Here is a 21,491-nt window from a genome sequence, read left to right as displayed (position 1 = left end):
AAACTTTTTTTGTATTGAATGTCATTATTAAGAAAGTGAAAAGGCAAAGCAGGGGATGGAAGAAAATATTTACAAGTCATATGTATGGTAAAGAGTTATTAGACAGAATATATAGAGAACTCTTACAAGTCAGCAACAAAAAGACAAATGACCCAATTTAAAAATGGGCAAAGACTCTGAATAGACATTTCTTCAAAGAAGATATACTCATGGCCAACAAGCACATGAAAAGATGCTCAGCATCACTGATTATCAGGGAGATGCAAATGGAAACCACAGTGAGGGAATTCCTGGGTGGTCCAGTGGTCTGGACTCTGTGCTTCACTGCCAAGGGTGCAGGTCAATCACAGGTCAGGGGACTAAGATCCTGCAAGCTGCAACCCCCAAAATGAGTAAATAACCCACAGTGAGATACCACTCACACCCACTAGGATGGCCACAGTCAAAGAGACAGACTGTGTGTATGTCAGTGAGGATGAAGAGAGATGGCAGTCCTGTGTGGGCATGGGAAGCGGGGCAGTCTCTGTGGAAAACAGTTGGCAGTTATTTGGGCCCAATTTCACTTCAAAGTGTCAACCCAAGAGAAATGAAAACACATGTCTCCACAGATGCTTGTCCATGAATGTTTATAGCAACATGAATCATAGGAGCCAAAAGGTGGAAATAACTAAGTGTCTATTAGCAGATGAATGGATATACAACTGATCCATTCTCCCATGGACTATTATTCTGCTATGAGAAGGGGAGAAGCCCTGACACTCGCTACCACATGGACGGACCCCGAGGACACGATGCTCAGTGAGAGGAGCAGACACAGAAGGACACACAGGGCGTGACTCCGCTGACGGGAAATGAGCAGAGCAGGCCGATCCGCAGAGACAGCGTTCGTGGCTACCAGGGCCTGAGAGAGGGCAAATGAGGGGTGATTACTTGTAGGGTGTTCTTCTGCGGTGATGAAAATGTTCTGGAATTAGATAGAGGTGATATTTTCAGAGCATTGTGAATGCACTAAGCGTCACCTAATGGTGCACTTTACAATAACGGTTAGTTGCATATTATGTGACTTTTGCTTCAGTTGACAACAGCAAAAAAGCTGAGAACCTTTCCAGCTACAGTCAGAGAGAGATGACACATTGCTACAGCAGGAGGGTCAAAAAGATAACCTGCTGCTATCTGTGAGGATGAGGGAGGAACCATGAGCCAGGGATGTGGCGGCTCTAGAAGCCGGAAAAGGCAGGAGTCTGTTCTTCCCTGGAGCCTCCAGAGGGACCAGTCCTGCCCCCGTCTTGATCTTAGCTCTGTGAGACCTGTGTCAGACTTCTCACCTCCAGAACTGTCAGAGAATAAATTTATATTGTTTAAATAAAAAAAATTTTTTAGGTTAAACAGTGATATTCTCTGTGTGTGTGTTCAGTTGCCAAGTTGTGTCCGACTCTTTGCAACCCCATGAACTTCAGCATGCCAGGCCTCCCTGTCCTTCATTATTTCCTGGAGTTTGCCCAAGTTCATGTCCATTGAGTCGGTGATGGCATCCAACCACCTCATCCTCTGTCGCCCCCTTCTCCCCCTGTCTTCAATCTTTCCCAAAATCAGTGTCTTTTCCAATGAGTCAGCTCTTTACATCAGGTGGCCAAAGTATTGGAGCTTCAGCTTCAGCATCAGTCCTTCCAGTGAGTATTCAGGGTTGATCTCCTTTAGGATTGACTGGTTTGATCTCCTTGCAGTCCAAGGGACTCTCAAGAGTCTTCTCCAGCACCAGAGTTCAAATGCATCAATTCTTTGGTGCTCTACCTTCTTTACGGTCCAATTCTCACATCTGTACTTGACTACTGGAAAAACCAACACTTTGACTATATGGACCTTTGTCAGCAAAGTGATGTCTTTGTTTTTTAACCCACTGCCTAGATTTGCCATAGTTTTCCTGCCAAGAAGCAATCATCTTCTAATTTCATGACTGCAGTCACCATCCACAGTGATTTTAGAGCCCAAATCACTTTAATGTCTGGTTTAGAAGGATTCTCGCATCTGCTTGTGGTTCAGCCGGCTTCCATAGTTGTTTTGGTCGATGTACAGGAGAAAGGGCTTCCCAGGTGGCGCTAGTGGTAAAGAATCTATCTGCCAATGCAGGAACCATAAGAGACCTGGGTTCCATCCTTGGGTCAGGAAGGTCCCCCGGAGGAGGGCATGGCAACCCACTTCAGTATTCTCGCCTGCAGAATCCCATGGACAGAGGAGCCTGGCGGGCTACAGTCTATCGGGTCAGAAAGAGTCAGACATGACTGAAGTGACTTAGCATGTACTCACAGGAAGAAAAGCCTAGCTTTACACACAGATAAAGGAGGATTTTTAGCCTGTTTTAGGTCATCATGGGTAGTTTCCTCTGTCCTATGCCTGAACAGGACGGAAGGAGGTTTATGAAGGTGGACTGTTCTTTTTCACTCTCTGCTTGCACTTGGTTTCTTCGCTTGTTTTTGTTCAATGATTTTTAAATGACTTGATTATATTTATCTTTTTTGGCTGTGCTGGGTGTTCGCTGCTGTGCGGGCTTATCTCTAATTGTGGCGAGCGGGGGCTACTGCCTAGCTGTGGTGCTGAGGCTTCTCATTGCGATGGTTTCTCTTGTTGGGGAGCATGGGCTCTAGGGCACCCGGGCTCCAGGAGCTGTGGCTCATGGGCTCTAGAGCACAGGCTTAATAACTGTGGTGCCCCCTGCTGCGGAAGTATTGAGTCCTAACCGCTGGACCACCAAGGAAAGAAAGGGAAAGTATTGGATGCTCAGTCGTGACCGACTGTGACCCTACCGACAATAGCCCGCCAGGCTCCTCTGTCCATGGGATTCTCCAGGCAAGAATACTGGAGTGGGTTGCCATTTCCTTCTCTAGGGGATCTTCCCGACCCAGGGATGGAACCTAGGTCTTTTGCATTGGCAGGCGGATTCTTTACTGTCTAAGCCACCAGGGAAGTCACTTTGAATGGATCTTTTTTCCATATATGATTCTGACCTTGAAGACCCCCTGAAGGGGTGTCAGTGACCACCACCCTCAGCCACCCTGGCCTACTCTTTAAGAATCCTTGGTTAAGAATTCTGCGTTTGAATCCTGGTTCTGCCACTTGCCACATGGGGGAGCTCAGGCGCCACCTTGGCCTCTCTGTGCCTTACTGTTCCCATCTGTATAAAGGGAGGCTGCTAGCCCCAAGCAAGGGAGGGAGGATGTCTATGGCTTTGGGCTCCCATCTCCCGGAGTATGAAGGGAGGATGCCCTGCCCACTCCTGACTTGCCCCTCAGCAGCCAAAGTTGCTGCCACAGGGCCTTTGCACATGCCATTGTCTTTTCTGGGAACCGCCCCTCCCCTTACCCAATCCTCCTCCCTTGGGCTAATTTTGACTAAGCTATCCTGCATCAGCTTGGACCTCCCCTTTTCCAGGAAAACTTTCTGGATCCCCACTGCCTCTCTCCACATCATGAGCTCCCTCCAGGGCAGGCTGGGCCATGCATGTCTTGTTTCCTGATGTATCTGCAGTGCCTACCAAGGTCAGGTCCACTAATGGTAGCGCCCCTTCGTCCCTAAATAGTAGCAGAAGGAATGAATGAAACTGGAAGGGCCAGGAGATCTTTGAACACAGCCAACGGCTTCCTAGGTGGTGCTAGTGATAAAGAAACCCCCTACCAATGCAGGAGACCTATGAGGCTCAGGTTTGACCCCTGGGTGAGGAAGATACCCTGAAAGAGGAAATGGAAAATCGCTCCAGCATTCTTGCCTGGGAAACCCCATGGACAGAGGAGCCTGGTGGGCTACAGTTCATGGGGTCACAAAGAGTCGGACAGGACTAAAACAACTTCGCACGCAAGTATGCACGCTGGCTGAAACACAAGGGGATTTCAGTAAGAATCCTGCTAAGTCAGTGTAGCTAGACGACCCCCTTACCCTTCATGTCCCCTCCTGTGATCTTCCGTTCACCGACCCACCTTCTCCAAGGCTGGGAACCTGCCTGCCTCTGCTCTGTCAGGAGTGGAAACTGGCTCTGTGCGCTCTCTGCCCCTCTGCAATGACTCCCGAGTACAATCCGCTGTTATGGCTTGAACTGTCGGGCACCGGTTTTTCTTTGAGCCCGCTTGCTCTGTGTGACGGCTAGAGGGAGCTTTGTAAAAACCCAGATGGGGGCTTTCCTGGTGGCTCAAGGGTTGAGAATCCGCCTGCTAATGCAGGGGGTGTGGGTTCGATCCCTGATCCAGGAAGATCCCGCATGTCTCAGAGCAACTAAGCCTGTGGCCCGCCACTACTGAGCCTGTGCTCTAGAGCCTGGGAGCCGAAACTACTGAGCCCACGTGCTGCAACTTCTGAAGCCCATATGTCCTAGAACCCATGCTCTGCAACAAGAGAAGCCACCACAGTGAGAAACCTGCACGCCACAGCTGGCGAGTACCCCTGCCCTCCGCAAGTGGAGAGACAGCTGGACAGCAATCAAGACCCAGCACAGCCAAAACTAAATAAATAAAACTGGAAAAAAAAAAAACAACAACCAGATTGGGGGCTGTCTTTCCTGTTTCAACTCTCTTGTGCCAAAGATTCCTCCCATTCTTATTTGCATTTAAAAAAAGCACACTGGGCTGTCCCCAGTGCAGGGTGTGCAGGTTCAGTCCTTGGTCAGGGAACTAAGATCCCACATGCTGTGCGGTGAGACCAAAAATGAAAAGTAACGCGTCCTCACCCCCAGGCCCTGCCCTCTCTGGCCCCCCATGACCTCCCTCCCCTCCTATTTCACTGGGAGGACCAGCAGTGGCTAAGACACCTGCTGAGAGAGTCAACCAGTGGCGGGGACATACCGACTGGTCTGGTTAAGAATTGTTTAACGGACTCATCTAGTGGCTTCAGGCAGGACTGACCTGCTTGAAGGTCAGAGGTCAGGAGAGGTCACTGGGAGCAGTGACCCTCCGTTCAAAGGTGGCCACCAGGGACAGAGTGTCAAGTGCCCGAGACAGGGGTCTTGTCCACTGCCCACCCCCCTTTCCTCCCCACTCCAGCCCCTCTGGCTCTCGGGTTCCTCTCGGCAGCGTGGCTGGACCCGTGACCCTGAGCTCCATCAGCTGCCCTACAGGCGGGGGGATGCCAGCTCCGTGTGTGACCTCTGGCCCAGTTTCAGCGGCAAGAATTTCCCGGGAGCCTCGTTGTAGGGCATGCAGCCCGGACCATGGGTAACAGTGACATTCCCTGGCAGGGCCCTGCTGGGAGGCCTCTGGGTCGCTCACCCTGGCACATGGGCTCCCAATACAGACCTGCCTGTCCCCAAAGAGCCCAAGGTCATTGAAAGTGACCATCCCACGCCATCCTGTGAGATTCCATTCATGGGACACATCCAGAATAGGCCAGTCCGTAGACACAGAGAGCGGGCTCCTAGTCCTCAGGGGCTGGGGAGTGCCTGCTGACGAGGACAGGGCCTCCAGACCCAGACAATATTCCGGGCATTCTGCACAGCATTGCGAATGTGCTAAACGCCATTAGTGATAGATTTTAAGAATAGCTCATTAGGCCACTCAGCTCTGGCTTTGCAGAAACACCCAGCGGTAGGCAGGCCGGCCTCAGGCCCTCTCTGTCTGCACTCCTTCAGCCGTCTTCATTTTCCTGCTCCTGTCTCACCCAACTTGGTCCAGCCTACAAGCCTTAGCCCTTGCCAGATACCTCTTGGCCTGCCCAAAGGCTTGGCTAACTGTTTCTTCTCTCTGTGATCTCCAATCAGAGAAAACTCTTCCTCCAGGGAGCCTTCCTGGATTTTCCTCCTGATCCCTAGTGAGGCCCTGGTTCCCTGTGTCAGACTCCCTCACTGGGCTGGGAACGTGAGAGGTGCCTGGTCCCTGAGGATCCCCAGTACAGTATGGTGAATATGCTAAATCCCATTATTCAGTGAGTGAGTGAATAAATGAGGTTCATAGGAACCCCCTTAAGATACTCAAAGACTCAGCGGGGTGGTAGGAAGGGGTGGGACCGTCACCTCCAGACAGGGCACCCCATGATCCCAGCACCAGTTATGCAGTCTTCAGCTCCCCCTCCTCACCACTCCCATGCCAAATGGCTCCCTCCCAGTAATAATGCCCTTCTCTGTGAAGGGCACCTCGCTGGATGTCACAGAGGTGGGATGGCAGAGACAGGTGGGTTGGCATCTGTTGACTCCTGCCATCAACCTGATGGAGACTTTGTGTGAACACATGCATCCTGGTATCCCTGCCACCAGCAGGTCTATAAATTCTGGGAGTGGACAACAGGACTCCTCCTGTACCTGGCATGGGAGGGCCCACTCTTACCCTTTGGGGGAAACAGTCTCCTAAGATCCTATAGCCAGTAGAGGGTGTGAGTCTGCGGTCATGCAATGGGATGGCTGGAGGAACAAAGCACAGGTCACATCTCAGACCCATCCTTGAGTGTCTGTGTGACCCCAGGTGAGCCACGCCCCCTCTCTGTGCCTCAGTCTCCCCATCTGTGATGCCCAGAGGGGGCTTGTAAGCTCCACCCCCTTCCCCATGACTTGCTTGGGTTGGGAAGATCCCCTGGAGAAGGAATGGCTACCCACTCCAGTATTCTTCCCTGGAGAATTCCATGGACAGAGGAGCCTGGCAGGCTACAGTCCATGGGGTCATAAAGAGTTGGACAAGACTGGGGGCAGGAAGGGAACTTGAATCACAGAGAGGCAGAGCCAGAAGGAGGCCTCAGGAAGGATCCAGGTGGGCTTCCCATTCTGGCGACAGGAGCCAGAAGCAAGACAGGCCATGACTTAAAGGCCATGACTTAAGGTCACCCAAGTCTGTGTGCCCCATCCTGGCACGTGAAATCTGCTCTCTCTGCACCCTGCCCAAGACCAGAGCCACATCCCATGCACGTGGACAGAAGTCACAAACCTCCCTTCTCACCGGTGCTTTATTTCCCATGAAAATCCCCCAAAGCCCGTGGAACTGACGTCTTTACATCACGACAGTAATCATAATGAATTGTTTGTTTTAAAAAACCACAAAGCTGGCTGTCGGAAGCATGGGCATGTGAACTATGACCTTGGGTCGGGGGTGGACTTATGGCGCACCCCGTGTGTCACAGAGGAAAACTCAACGTCCCTTCACAAGGAGGGTTTGGTGTCCACTGTTTCAGCCAAAACGGCCCCGTGAATAGAAATCTTACACAAAGCCCATTTCAGAGGGTACAGCTAGGCTCCCGCCTGGATATGGTGGCCCCATCTGGGTGGAGCTGCACCTCGGAACCTTATGCACCTGTGGAGAGGTGGCCGGCCTGGAGACTGCCTCCCTGGGGGTCTCTCTCTCTACTCTGGAGGGGTCTGCATGGCTGGGTTGGGGTCCTTGGTTCCACTTGCCTGTTGTTTGTGGCTGCTGGTGGTCCTGAGGGGTGGCAGGTGGGCCACAGTGAACTGGGAGGCGGGGTGGGGGTCCGTGTTGAAATTTCTTGTTCGGCCAGAATCTTTAGGCCACAGACTCCTTGAGGGCGGGATGGTCTGCCCTTCTCGTCCCTCTGTGGCCTCTGCACACGTGTTTTTGCACACATGGTCAGTTGTGTTCGACTCTGAGATACCATGGACTGTAGCCTGCCAGGCTCCTCTGCCCATGGGATTCTCCAGGCAAGAATACTGGAGTGGGTTACCATTTCCTCCTCCAGGGGATCTTCCCAACCCAGGGACTGAACCTGTGTCTCCTGTGTTGGCAGGCAGATTCTCTACCACTGAACCACTTGGGAAGCCCCACTGGCTCTGCAGGCTGTCAGTAACTGTCAGGTTGGGTGGCATGCATCGGTTCCTATCCCCGGCTCCTTTCTCACTGTCACTGAAGCAGTTTCTAGGAGTTACTGCGTATACTGTACTGTGGATCTGTGGGCCTTGCAGGCCACGTGTCCATCTCATCAGCAGAGCAGAACCAGTCACTTGAACCTGGAGTTCAATCCGGCCCTGCAGATGCCGAGGCACCTTTTATAAAAGGAGGCACTCTGGGCAGGGGTGGAGCGCGAGCAGACCCAGGATGGAGGGGACTTTCGGTAGGGGGGTGGGAGTGGAGAGAAGCAGCCTGCCTTGGGCTCCAGGTAACTCATCAGAGCTGGGAACATAGATCCTGTCCTTTATTTGACATTCAGGAAACAGAGCAGAAATACAAATTTAAAAATCCCACCAGACACCCAAAGGCCCCAGCCTTGCAGGAGCAGTGCTGGGTTCCAGAAGACAGAGGCCCAAGGCCCTGCATTTTCCAAGATGGGAGCCACTGGTGGGACAACTCCTGCCGTGCGGAAAGCCTTGTTGTCCCTTTGCCTCAGTGCTGAGTGCCACTGGCTCCCTCCTGTCATCAGGGTAACCCTAGATGTACCCCCTTGATGCCAAGAATCTCCTACTGGGAGATGTTTGAGGTAGGGGGTCGATCAAACCTGGATGACACCAGTCAAGAAGCCAGCCACAGAGGCCAGACACCGCCCCTGCTTGACTTCTGCCCAGATTTATGGAAACAGAGGGCTTCCCTGGTGACTCAGATGGTAAAGAATCTGCCTGTCATGCAGGAGACCTGGGTTTGATACCTGAGTCGGGAAAATCCCCTGGAGAAGGAAATGGCAACCCACTCCAGTATTCTTGCCTGGAGAATCCCATGGACAGAGAAACCTGGTAGGTTATAGTCCATGGGTCAATGGGGTCGCAAAGAACCGGACACAACTGAACTACTCACACTTTTCATGGAAACAGAAACTCTCAGGGTCATAGGAGACCGCAGGGGACCACTCCGTGCAAGCATGCTCATCCTTTTCTTGAATGCCTCGAGAGACAGGGAACTCACTCCCTCTAGAGCCCACCTGACTGGCCTTTGGAGCACATTAGAAAAGTCTTTTTCTTTTCTCCCTAAGGAAATCTGTCTCCTTTTAATGCAGGTGGCCATAGCATCCAGACCACTGTGATTTATTTTTCCCAGTGACATTTGTAACGCTCAAAAGTCCAGTACCCTGTATATGCTTTCTTATCTGTCAGTATTTCTGTGATGAGCTTATCTTGAAAGCTGGTTTCTCAGCTTCTGCTCCTGGTGGGAACCCAAAGGGGCACATCCCAACTCCATGCTAGGGGGAGGGATTGGGAAAGTGAGGAGGCTCATTCTCTCGGTAGGAGGTATTGGTTGGGATTGCCCTGTGGCACGGCCTCTGCCTTAAAGGGGCTGGAGAATGTTCTAGACTGAGGGAGGGGGTGGATTTGCAACTGTAGGGCAAGGATGATTATCAGTGGCCCTCACTGGTGCCATGGGCTCTGATGTTCCCCAAGGAGGTGGGAGTTATAGGTGGCGAGGGGGCTGCTTTAAAGTAAAAGCCTTGAGTTCCAAGGTCAGGCAGTTCCCCCAGGACACGGTGCTGCTGGGGGTGGTGCTGAACTTCCAGGCCCGATGCCCAGGACTGCAGGGACTGTTCTGGGAGGAAAGGCACGAGGAAGAATCCAGACCCAGCCAGGGAGTCGGTGGGCATCTGTGGGTCCAACCTGGCCCAGGTGACACGCAAGAGAAGGGTCCTGACCAGGAGTCTGTGCAGTGGGATGGGGTCTCTGAGGCCACCAAGACGCGCGGGCCACGCTTGATGCTTCCCGCTCTTCTTGGCCATGAGTTCATGAGTGTGGAAGGGTGGAGAACTGGGTCCTTTTCCAGATGCATTAATACTGCATCATTAAGTGTTTTCAAACAGCTAGAAAGGATGTTGGGTTTCAGAGATGGATGGGGGAGACAGGCACCCCACCAGAGACTGGGACTTGGGATGAGGTGAGGATGAGATCCAGGGCCGCAGGGCATCCGACAGAGGTTTCTTGGCATCTGAGATCTTTCGTGTCCTCCTCTGTGCTCACGTTACTTCAGGACATGCTGGAGAGGGAGAGACATGGTCAAGTTACCATGACTGGATTTAGAGAAAGTGGAAAATGTGTGTGGAATTCAAAAGAATGATCTAATCTGGCTTTGGCATGCCCTCGACATCAAGAGTGGCACCTACCTTGCAAAGTCTGCCACCTGCCACCCACCTTCCAGGTGTGGTTCTGAAGGGCACCTCTCTCTTGGTGCCCCAGCCAATGAGTAGGCCCCAGGGTGAGTGCCCTCAATCAGACTGGGTCAGTTTTCAATTCACCCATCTATTCACCATCCTTCCATCCACTTATCCAACCATCCATCCATCCACATACTCATCCATTTATCCATCTAACCAACCAACCATCCGTCCATCATCCATCCGCCCACCCATCCATCCACTTATCCAACTCACCATTCACCCCTCCATCCACTTATCCAACCAACCATCCATCCATCCATCCACACACCCATCCATCCAACTATCCATTTATCCATCCATCCATCCACACACTCATCCATTTATCCATCCATCCATCCACCCAACCATCCATCCATCCACACACTCATCCATTCATCCATCTAACCAATCATCCATCCATCATCCATACATCCATTCACTTGTCCAACCAACCATCCATCTATCTACACACCCCCACACCCATCCAACCATCTATTTATCCATCCAACCATCCATATACACCCATGCATCCATCCAACCATCCATTTATCCATCTAACCATCCATTCATGCAACCATCTATCCATCCACACACCCATTCAACCATCCATCCATTGACTTATCCATCACCCATCCACCCATCTGTCCATCTATCCATTGGGCCCATCTATCTGTTTATCCACCCACCCATATACCTGTCCATCTACCTATCCACCCATCTCTCCATCCATCTGTCCATCTATCCATTGCTCCCAACCATTCTTCCTATTATGTATTTAATCATTTAAAAAGTGCTTGTTTTTTATTATCTCTGCCTGAGGTTCCCCGGGGTAGGGGTGTCTAACTCTGCTGTTTGTTGTATCTGACTTTTTTCATGGTGAATGATTTCCTTGTGTGTTTTGTGTCTGTGGACGGGGACTTATTTTCAGAACGCATGGATTGAGATGGTCTTGTCAGAAACGCGTTGAGAACTTGCCTCTATTCAATGTCTCCAGGGCAGTACTGGTTTGAGTCCATTTTTGATGTTTATTTCTCAGCTTGGGGCTTCTTGGGTCACAAGGATAGTATTAAGACATGTAGCTGGCCCATGTTACAGATTTGTAGCAGAGAATGTGGTCAAGGATTAACCCTGCACATTCCAAAGAAAAGTCTGGCCCTTTCCCAGCCCCTTGGAGGCCACCTCCATGACCTTGGCATGTCCTTCTTGATAAGAGTATCTTTGCTTGCCTGGGTCCTTGGGTCATGCTGGATAATCTATGCTGCCAGTATGACTTAAGACAGGAGCTGTGGACCATGTGGTATCCGCTCAACCTCTGGAAGGGCTAGAGATGAAGGTCAGCCATGTGTACAGCCCACCACACACATGACTGACCCCCAGTAAACACGCTGGACACCAGGGCTCCTGGCGAGCAGCACAGGTTGGTGACACTTGCTGTGCACCACCACTCTTGGCTGCTGGGAGAATAAAGGGCTGTCCCCACGAGTCCCCTGGGAGACAACAGCTGGGAACTCGCACCTGTCTCTCTTTGCCCAGCCCCATACAGCTCTTCCTATTGCTGATTTTGAGCTGTATCCACCCATCCACTGTGATAAACCATAACCGTGAGCAGATCTGCTTTGCTGAGTCCCGTAAGTGCTTCTAGCAAACCATGGACCCTGAGGGTGGTCCCCAGGACTCGTGACACACAGGGAGGCTTTTTCTGGCATCTAGAGCTGGGCAGACACACTGAGATAGGTAGTGGGCAGGCAGCGCACCCTTCAGCTGAGTTAAATCCCAGGTTTCAGGGGTCCTGGCTATAGATGAATGTCTCAGCCAGGGTCCTCAGCCTGGGGCCTCCCATCAGTGTACCCCCTGGAGTTGGGCAGGGACCAGCTGCTCACTCAACCCCAGAGGAGGCCCTGTTGTCATGGTAACTATGATCTCTCCGCCTCCCTGGTGCCTCCTCCCTCCACCACCAAGCCACAGGGACTCATCCAGGCTAGGTTCCACTTAGAATGTTTCCAAAAAAACGTGCCAAGAACCACCTCTTCCCCCTCCCGCTGGCTTCCCACGCACCTTGTTTCCTGATCTTCTGTGGTCAGGGCAGACCTGTGGGAAAAGGAAGGAATCCCAGCATTAGTTGCCTGTTTGGGGAGCCTTGGCATTTGGCTGTGAGCCCTATGAGGGCCAACATGGCTACATCCTGATCTGGCACAAAGCAAGCGTCAGCATGTGTCTGCTGTGTAACACATGAGCCAGGACAGGTAGTCACGAGGACGGCCAAGCCCCTTGGCTGCCACAAAGTGAAACCACCAGTGCTGCCCCAGGCCTACCCGCCTGGAAGGTGGGACCCACCCACCAGGACCTGTACAAAGGCCAGCCAGAACCTCCATCTGAGAGCAGATCCTGGTCTCTCAGGCACATCAGTTGCCCCTGGTCCCTGTGCTTGGCCTGTGATAGATGCAGGGCGGGAGGAGGAGGAAGGGACAGTCCCAAGATATAGCCACTGCCCTCAAAGAGCCCAAGGACAGGAGAAGAAGGGTACAACAAACAGCAACTGCAGGAGGCAGATGGCACAGAAAGAGACAGGGAAGGAGGGGCCCATGCCATCTGTCTGCACGTCCCAGGGGGAGGCACTAAAGGACTTTTATAACAACAGAGAGTCACTGGATTAAAGACAAATTAGGAGGGGGAGGGGAGTGGAAGGAACTGCTTAGTGGGGTACAGGGTCTCCCTCTGGGCAGAAAGAATGTTTGGGAGAGAGGTGCTGGTTGCCCACAACTGTTGTTGTTCAACTGCTCAGTCATGTCTGACTCTTTGCAGCCCCATGGATTGCAGCACCCTAGGCCTCCCTGTGCTTCACTATCTCCGGGAGTTTGGTCAAACTCCTGTCCATTGAGTCGGTGATGCCCTCCAACCATTTCCTCCTCTGTTGCCCTCTTCTTCTCTAGCCTTCAATCTTTCCAAGCATCCAGGTCTTTTTCAATGAGTCGGCTCTTTGAATCAGGTGGCCAAAGTACTGGAGCTTTGGCTTCAGCATCAGTCCTTTCAATGAATATTCAGGGTTGATTGCCTTTAGGGTGGGCTGGTTTGATCTCCTTGCAGTCCAAGGGACTCTAAAGAGATGTGCTAAATCCATATTAAAATGGTTTGATGGAGTAGGTCTCATGGTGGACCTTTTATTTTGGTTTTTGCTTCACTATGAAGCATAGAGGATCTTAGTTTCCAGACCAGGGATGGAACCTGTGCCCCATGTAGTGGAAGTGAGGAGTCTTAACCACTGGATCACCAGGGAAGTCCCTGCTGCTGCTGCTGCTAAGTCGCTTCAGTCGTGTCTGACTCTGTGCGACCCCATAGACAGCAGCCCACCAGGCCCCCCCGTCCCTGGGATTCTCTAGGCAAGAATACTGGAGTGGGTTGCCATTTCCTTCTCCAATGCATGAAAGTGAAAAGTGAAAGTGAAGTTGCTCAGTCGTGTCCGACTCTTAGAGACCCCATGGACTGCAGCCCATCAGGCTCCTCCATCCATGGGATTTTCCAGGCAAGAGTAGTGGAGTGGGGTGCCATTGCCTTCTCCAAGGGAAGTCCCAAGGTGGTCTTATTTCAGCACCATAGTGACCTCAGATCACCTTCATCTCATGTTCTTTGGGCTTGGCAGCCACTGGCAGGTGTGAGCTCTTGCCCACAGCCACCTAGACGCTTACCTGTCTTCTGCCAGCCCCGCCTCTGCCTTCTCTTCAGACCTGGGCAGGACGTACTCCGGCTGCGGCCTCGCACTGGGAACAGAAAGAGGTGAGCAGGGATGACCAGCTGGCTGAGTGGGCTGAGGGGCTGTTGGCTCCCACTGCCCCTCCATCTGGGCTGCCATGACCTGATAGCAATCTGGAAAGGGTCTGCCTGCCCTGGGAAGTGCCAGGGCCCAGAGGGTGGAGCAAGTGATGGGATGGTCAGGAATTCATCAAGATGAAGGCCATGGGGAGAAAGAAAGAAAAAAAAAATAGAGAGAGATTTTTAAAAAGCAGAACGATAATGAAGAATAAAAGATAACAGCCCCTGAAGGTAAAACGAGACTCCAACAGCAGAGAGAAGAAAAAGAAAAAAAAAAAATATATATATATATAATAAGAAAAATATAAACAAGAGGGATCAGAATAATAACAAAGATTAGAAAATAATAGAATAAGAAACCACAATCACAGAAAACTAATCAAACTGATTACATGAACTACAGCCTTGTCTAACTCAATGAAACTATGAGCCATGCTGTGCAGGGCCACGCAAGACGGACAGGTGACAGTGGGAAGTTCTGACAAAACATGGTCCACTGGAGAAAGAAACGGCAAACCACTTCAGTATTCTTGCCTTGAGAACCCCGTGAACAATACGAAAAGGCAAAAAGATATGGCCCTGAAAGATGAACTCCCCAGGTTGGTAGGTGCCCAATATGCTACTGGAGATCAGTGGAGGAATAACTCCAGAAACAATGAAGAGACAGAGCCAAAGCAAAAAAAAAAAAAACCCAGCTGTGGATGTGACTGGTGATGGAAATAAAGTCTAATGCTGTAAAGAACAGTATTGCATAGGAACCTGGAATGTTAGGTCTGTGAATCAAGGTAAATTGGAAGTGGTCAATCAAGAGATGGCAAGAGTGAACATAGACATTTTAGGAATCAGTGAAGTAAAATGGACTGGAATGGGTAAATTTAACTCAGATATCCATTATATTTACTACTGTGGGCTAAGAATCCCTTAGAAGAAATGAAGTAGCCCTCATAGTCAACAAAAGAGTCCCAAATGCAGTTCTTGGGTGCAGTCTCAAAAATGACAGAATGACCTCTGTTCATTTCTAAGGCAAAACTTTCAATATCACAGTGATCCAATTCCATGCCCCAACCAGTAATGCTGAAGAAGCTGAAGTTGAACGGGTCTATGAAGACCTACAAGACCTTCTAGAACTAACACCCAAAAGAGATGTCCTTTTCATTACAGGGGACAGGAATGCAAAAGTAGGAAGTTAAGAGGTACTTGGAGTAACAGGCAAGTTTGGCCTTGGCGTACAAAATGAAGCAGGGCAAAGGCTAACAGTTTTCCCAAGAGAACGCACTGGTCATAGCAAACACCCTCTTCCAACAACACAAGAGATGATGCTACACGTGGACATTACCAGATGGTCAATACCGGAATCAGATTGATTATATTCTTTGCAGTCAAAGATGGAGAAGCTCTATACAGTCAGCAAAAACAAAACCTAGAGCTGACTGTGGCTCAGATCATTAACTCCTTATTGCCAAACTCAGACTTAAATTGAAGAAAGTAGGGGAGACCACTAGACCATTCCGGTATGGCCTAAATCAAATCCCTTACAATTATACAGTGGAAGTGACAGATAGGCTCAAGGGATTAGATCTGACAGACAGAGTGCCTGGAGAACTATGGATGGAGGTTCGTGACATTGTACAGGAGGCAGTGATCAAGACCATCCCCAAGAAAAAGAAATGCAAAAAAAAAAGAAAAAGAAAAAGAAAGAAATGCAAAAATGCAAAATGGTTGCCTGAGGAGGCCTTACAAATAGCTGAGAAAAGAAGAGAAGCTAAAGGCAAAGGAGAAAAGGAAAGATATACCTGTCTGAATGCAGGGTTCCAAAGAATAGCAAGGAGAGATAAGAAAGCCTTCCTCAGCGGTGAATGCAAAGAAATAGAGGAAAACAACAGAATGGAAAAGACTAGAGATCTCTTCAAGAAAATTAGAGATACCAAGGGAATATTTCATGTGAAGATGGGTGCAATAAAGGACAGAAATGGTATGGACCTGACAGAAGCAAAAGATATTAAGAAAAGGTAACAAGAATACATAGAACTATACAAAAAGGATCTTCATGACCCATGGCTTTACTGTGCAGAGGATAAGGCCCAGGCCCCCAGGAGGATCCCCAGGGCCCTGGGCAGGGGAACAGTAGATGGATTCCCCTCTCTTCCACATCCAGAGGGACCCCTGCTCTGTCTCCCCTCTCTCCTGCACCCACAGGACCTACATGGGCAGAGAGTGCCCTTGGAGGTGTCCCTGGAGGACAGAAGGGGTCCCAGAGAGTGGAGGGAGCCCAGAGGGAGGCGGGCCCTGGAGGATGGAGGGGGCCCTGGGAAGGAGGAGGGAAACTGGAAGTTAGGGGGGTTCCCAGATGGTGGAGGGCCCTTGGAAGGGAGAAGGAGGGGGCTTGCAGAGTATGGGGACCCTGGAGGGTGGAGGGTTTCCTGGATGGTGGAGGGATTGGCCTGGAGGGAGGAGAGAGCCCTTGAGGGCAAGAGGGGAACCCCGTGGAGCAGAAGGGTCCCCAGAGGGATGAGGGGTCTCCAGAGGTGTAACAGGAGGGAAAGGCAGGGCACAACTTTTGAAAGAATGACATAGCCCAAGGACACAACATAAACAAATAAGAATCAAATAGGTCCAAGAAGAGAGACAAAAGGACTTTGATTAGACCTTGATCCTCGATCTGTAAGCTAAATGACACACCCAGAGGCACCACAGACAGTTCCAAGGCACTGTCAAAAGACCAAGGAGTGGGCAGTTGCCCAATTCCTGGAAATCTCCACCCTTTCCCCTAAAATAGTTGGAATAATCCTCCCACTCGTTAGCCTATGAAATTACCCACCCTATAAAAACTAACCATACCACATTTCATGGCCACGCTTGCCCTCCGCAACGGCCCACACTCTGTCTGTGGAGTGTAGTTCTCTCTGCATCTGCATAAATCCACCTCTTACCTATCACTTTGTCTTTCACTAAATTCTGCGGTGAGACTTCAAGAACCCGAGTTTCATCAGGTCCTGAAACAAGGCACTGTGGGTTTTGGCTGGGTTCGAGTCCCAATCTGACATCAATGGTTTCAGAGGGAGGAGGAAACTGGAAAGCAGGGAGCGGAGGGGGACCTGGGGGTGAGCCCCGGGGGGTGGCCGAGGCTGGGAGAGCGGCCTCCTGAAGGGTGGAGGGCTCAACCTGGGGGCCTTAGGAGGCTCCCCGGGGCCAAGCCCCCACTGTCATCAGCATCATTAGAAGGACTCTACCGAGCCCACTATTTTTGCCCAGTGGGTTACACTGGTCCTAATTCCTCATGATAACCCGCAGGATGGCTGTGAATTTTTCACTTGTCTAATCTTATGCTGAGACTGAGCAGGGGAGCCTGGATTCCAGCCTGGGTCTGACTCCAGTCCTTCTAGAGAAGGCAAGGCTTTGAAACACATGTGTGCGTGACATGGGTCCCAACTGAGTTGAAGCCGCTGGCTTCCCCCAGCCTTGACCCAGCTCAGCGCCAGCCCCAACCCAGCCAGAATATGGGCCGCTCCGCACAGACCTTTCCCTCCTGGCCTTCAGCCGTTCCTCCTCGTACCTGGAAGACAGAAAAAGGAGAAGGCTTAAGAGGTGGCCTTGGAATCCTCTCCCCTCTGGGAACAGGAAAGCAGTCTCACTGTCACATCTGAACACATGCCAGGCTTCAGAGCAGACAGGATAGCCTGCAGCTACTTTACAAAGCCCCACCTCATCCCACCTCAGGGCAGGGATAGCTGTTTTACTGGCATATTCCAGTGTCTGGTGTTGCTGCAACTCAGCAGACATTTCTAGCATCTGCCCTAAACAAAGCCAGGATAAAGCAATTAATTATTAATGTGGCTTTGTCTACAGATGCTCCCTGCCACCCACAAAGGGCCAGAGAGTCAATATTTTCAGCTTATCAGACCAGTCTCTGTGGCAACCCCTTGATTCTGTTGTAGCTCGAAAGCAGCCGTGGATGGTTTGTAAATGGACAAGTATAGCTGTGTGCCAATAAAACTTTATTTATAAAGACAAGCCAGGGGCCAGGACTCACTGGCCCCTCTGCTTGCACTAGAGGGGCCAGGTCCGCTGTATTCTGTCATTTCACAGGCGCCTGTTTCACTCTATTTCCCTCTGTCTTGCTCTCCCACTCAGGTCTGGTTCTCTGGCAGCCTGACTGGCAGAGCATGGGAGGTTGGGAGATGAGCAGCTCTGGGGATGATGGGGATGGAGGTGGGGCAGTGCTCCCACGGCATAAGACACTCACTGTAGCACGCAGTCTGGGATCTGCACGTGCTCCATGGGGATGAGCTGCTCCAGATCTTCCAAGCTGTGCACATACTGGATCTTGTTGATGAACTTGACGCTGGCGGGAGGAGAAGGAGGGACATGTCTGAAAGCCAGCCCTTGGGGTGGTGACTCAGGGTCAGAGGGAGCGATGGCAGCCAGGGATGCACATGCAGCCCCGTTCCAGGATGCCCAGCACACTCACCCAAACCTCCCTCTCAGCCCATGCCAGACCTCAGCCCCTGCCCCTGGTGCGGGTACAGAGCAGAACCTGGGGTCTCCGCCTGCAAGAAGGGAAGGCTCCTGAGCCATGTGTCTGACACCAGTCCCTGCTGAGCAGAGAGTTGTTGTTCAGTCGCTCAGTCGTGTCTGACTCTTTCAGATCCCGTGAACTGCAGCACACCAGGCCTCTCTGTCCTTCACTCTCTCCCTGAGTTTGCTCAAACTCACGTCCATTGAGTCAGTGACACCATACAACCATCTCATCCTCTGTCGCTCTCTTCTCCTCCTGCCTTCAATCTTTCCCAGCATCAGGGTCTTTTCTAATGAGTCGGCTTTTTGCATCAGGTGGCCAAACTACTGGAGCTTCAGCTTCAGCATCAGTTCTTCCAATGAAAATTCAGGGTTGATTTCCTTTAGGATTGACTGGTTTGCTCTCCTTGCAGTCCAAGGGATTCTCCAGAGTCTTCTCCAGCACCACAATTTGAAGGCATCAATTCTTCGGCACTCAGCCTTCTTTTTGGTCCAACTCACATCCATACACGACTACTGGAAAAACCATAGCTTTGACTATATGGACTTTTGAGCAGAGAGGGAAAGAAGGAAGAAAGCAGAGAGGGACAAGATGCTATTACTATCAGACTCCAGGCTCCATCTTCCCCAGGAGGTGCTCCTCTGTGTCAGTCTTCCCAAGAACACTTTCATGGCACAATCGTCACTGTCTGGTGGCACCAGTAGTCACTTGGGCATGAGACAGGTGCACGTGGGGACTGCTGATTCATCTTCTATTCTTCCCGGGTGAATGGCTTCTTCCTGTCCAAATCCAACTCTGGCCGCTGGCTACTACTGATGTGACTGGTCACCAGCTTGGGGCTTTGAACTCGTGATTTTTAAAAAAAAAAACATTACCTTAAATCTAATTTTGGTACAATGCCAAATAAACTCCTTTTCAAGGTCAAATCAGGTTTTCTAACAATGAGTTACGTTCTCTAAGGCTCAGAGAAAGTAACTGTACAATAAGTCATAAAATAATCAAATGGGGACTTCTCTGGTGGTCCAGTGGATAGGACTCGGAGCTTCCACTGCAGGGGGCCTGGGTTTGATCCCTGGTTGGGGAACTAAGATCCCACATGCTGAGAAGCATGGCCAAAAAGTAAAATAATAAAAAATAAAAAGAGGAACTAAAGAGCCTCTTGGTGAAGGTGAAGGAGGAGACTGAAAAAGCTGGCTTGAAGCCCAACATTTAAAAAAAACTAAGATCATGGCATCTGGTCCCATCGCTTCATAGCAAATAGAAGGCGAAAACGTGGAAGCAGTGACAGATTTTATTTTCTTGGGCACCAAAATCACTGGATGATAACTGTAGCCATAAAATCAAAAGACGCTTGCTCCTTGTAAGGAAAGCTATGACAAAAATCTAGACAGTGTGTTAGAAAACAGAGACGTCACTTTGCCGACAAAGGTCCATATAGTGGCCATATCACACAGTATGAGGGATCTTAGTTCCCCCACCACGGATGGAACCCCAAATCCCCGTGCACTGAAAGCACAGAATCTTAACCACTGGACTGCCGGGGAAGTCCAATTTTAAACTGTGTAAAGCAACAATATAGACTCCCCAAAGAGGAGCTGGAAAATGGTGATTAAAAAAAAAAAAGACACATGGCAACCCAGGTGGGTATCTGGACTCAGATCACGATCTCACCTGATGAAAGGGCGGGAGATGGCCAGAACGGTGCGGATGAACCAGGATGGGTGGACGATGATTAAGGACTTCAGGTTTTTCCGAAGTCTGTGTGGGGAGGCAGAGAGAGCAATATGGGCTCCCTGGGGGGAAAGCCCCGGGGAGGGAGTAGCCAAGGGGTGTCACCCACTCTGTGAGCCCAGGCGGTGCTCTGATGATCTCCATTGATGGGGAGGAGACTGAGTTTTGGTTAAGCTAAGCCCACCCCCTCCACCCCTGGAAGAGTCTGCAGGTGGCAGAGCCCATGTCTGGCCCCGGCTCCCTCTTAATTTAGATTCTGAGGATCTGACTGTGTGGCCATGTGCGTGCGTGTGTAAGTCACTTCAATCGTGTCCAACTCTGTGACTCCATGGACTGCAGTCCACTAGGCTCCTCTGTGCATGAAATTCTCCAGGCAAGAATACTGGATGGGGCTGCCATGCCCTCCTCCAGGGGATCTTCCCGACCCGGGGATTGAACCCGCATCTTTTACGTCTCCTGCATTGGCAGGTAGGTTCTTTACCACTAGCGCCACCTGGGAAGCCCTTGCATGGCCACATCACCTTTCCTTCCTAAAAGATTTTCTAGGGCCCCCAGTTCTAAGCGCCTGCTACGGGCGAGTTGAACTGCAGCCCTCTTTGTCTGGGAGCGGGACCACTGCAGGGGTCATTAGCTAAGGTGAGATCATATCCCAGCAGGGCCTGCCGCCTAACCCACAGTCACTGGCGTGTCCTTATAAAAGGGGGCATTTGCACCCAGGCGTGCACAGGGGCGGTTCTTCCTCACGGTTCCAGAAGGAACCGACCTTGCGGACAACTTGACCAAGGACTTCTAGCTTCCAGAACTAGGAGACGACACACGTCTGGTGTCGAAGCCGCCCAGTCTGGCCCTTTCAGAGTGGGAGGGACTTCAGTGCGAGGCGGTCCCTCAGCCCCACGCACTCACCTCCTGTCGATCATCTGGTAGCACTTTTTCAGCCAGCCAATGCCCGGCATCCTCCGCCGGGGCGTGGCGCCGTTCAGGTACACGATCATGTAATCTTCCGCCACGAGGAGCTCCAGGCTGCTGATGACGTACCTAGTCATGGGGCACAGAGGACCAGGGACCCGGCAGGACTGGTTCAGAGTCAGGAAGCCCGGTTCCCCGGGCCTAAGCCCTCTGGCGCCCCTCCTTCCTGTTTCTACCTGCGCTGGCTGTGTCGCACCTGTTCAGGTGTCGTTGGCTGTCCTGGCATGCTCAGCCGGATAGCGGGGAGGGGAGCAGAGGACTCCCAAACACCCCCCAAAATCTGGGTCAGTGGGCACAGTGATAGTAGTTGTTACTATCTTACTGAGGAGTTTTGTTTGTTTTTTTAAAAACTGAGTCCCTTGGACTGCAAGGAGATGAAACCAGTCGATCCTAAAAGGAAATCAACCCTGAACATTCGCTGGAAGGACTGATGCTGAAGCTGAAGCTC

General features: G+C 51.2%; 1 protein-coding gene across 1 annotated transcript in view; it reads right to left on the bottom strand.

Moving 5' to 3' along the window:
• The window catches only part of ATCAY (ATCAY, caytaxin), a 40,178-nt gene continuing 25,578 nt past the window's right edge, over positions 6,892–21,491 (bottom strand). Inside the window, exons 7-13 of the mRNA XM_005682575.3 lie at positions 20,981–21,112; positions 20,018–20,104; positions 18,074–18,172; positions 17,348–17,383; positions 13,707–13,778; positions 12,079–12,111; positions 6,892–9,863 (exon numbers count right to left, since the gene is read on the bottom strand). Of these exons, the coding sequence (XP_005682632.1) occupies positions 9,854–9,863; positions 12,079–12,111; positions 13,707–13,778; positions 17,348–17,383; positions 18,074–18,172; positions 20,018–20,104; positions 20,981–21,112 (469 nt within the window). The 3' untranslated portion in view covers positions 6,892–9,853. The remainder of the gene's footprint in view (positions 9,864–12,078; positions 12,112–13,706; positions 13,779–17,347; positions 17,384–18,073; positions 18,173–20,017; positions 20,105–20,980; positions 21,113–21,491) is intronic.

Source organism: Capra hircus, chromosome 7 (assembly GCF_001704415.2).
Source record: "Capra hircus breed San Clemente chromosome 7, ASM170441v1, whole genome shotgun sequence".
NCBI lineage: Eukaryota > Metazoa > Chordata > Mammalia > Artiodactyla > Bovidae > Capra > Capra hircus.
The sequence above is the reverse complement of the archived record's forward strand: the minus strand, read 5'-3'. Positions and strand labels throughout refer to the sequence as shown.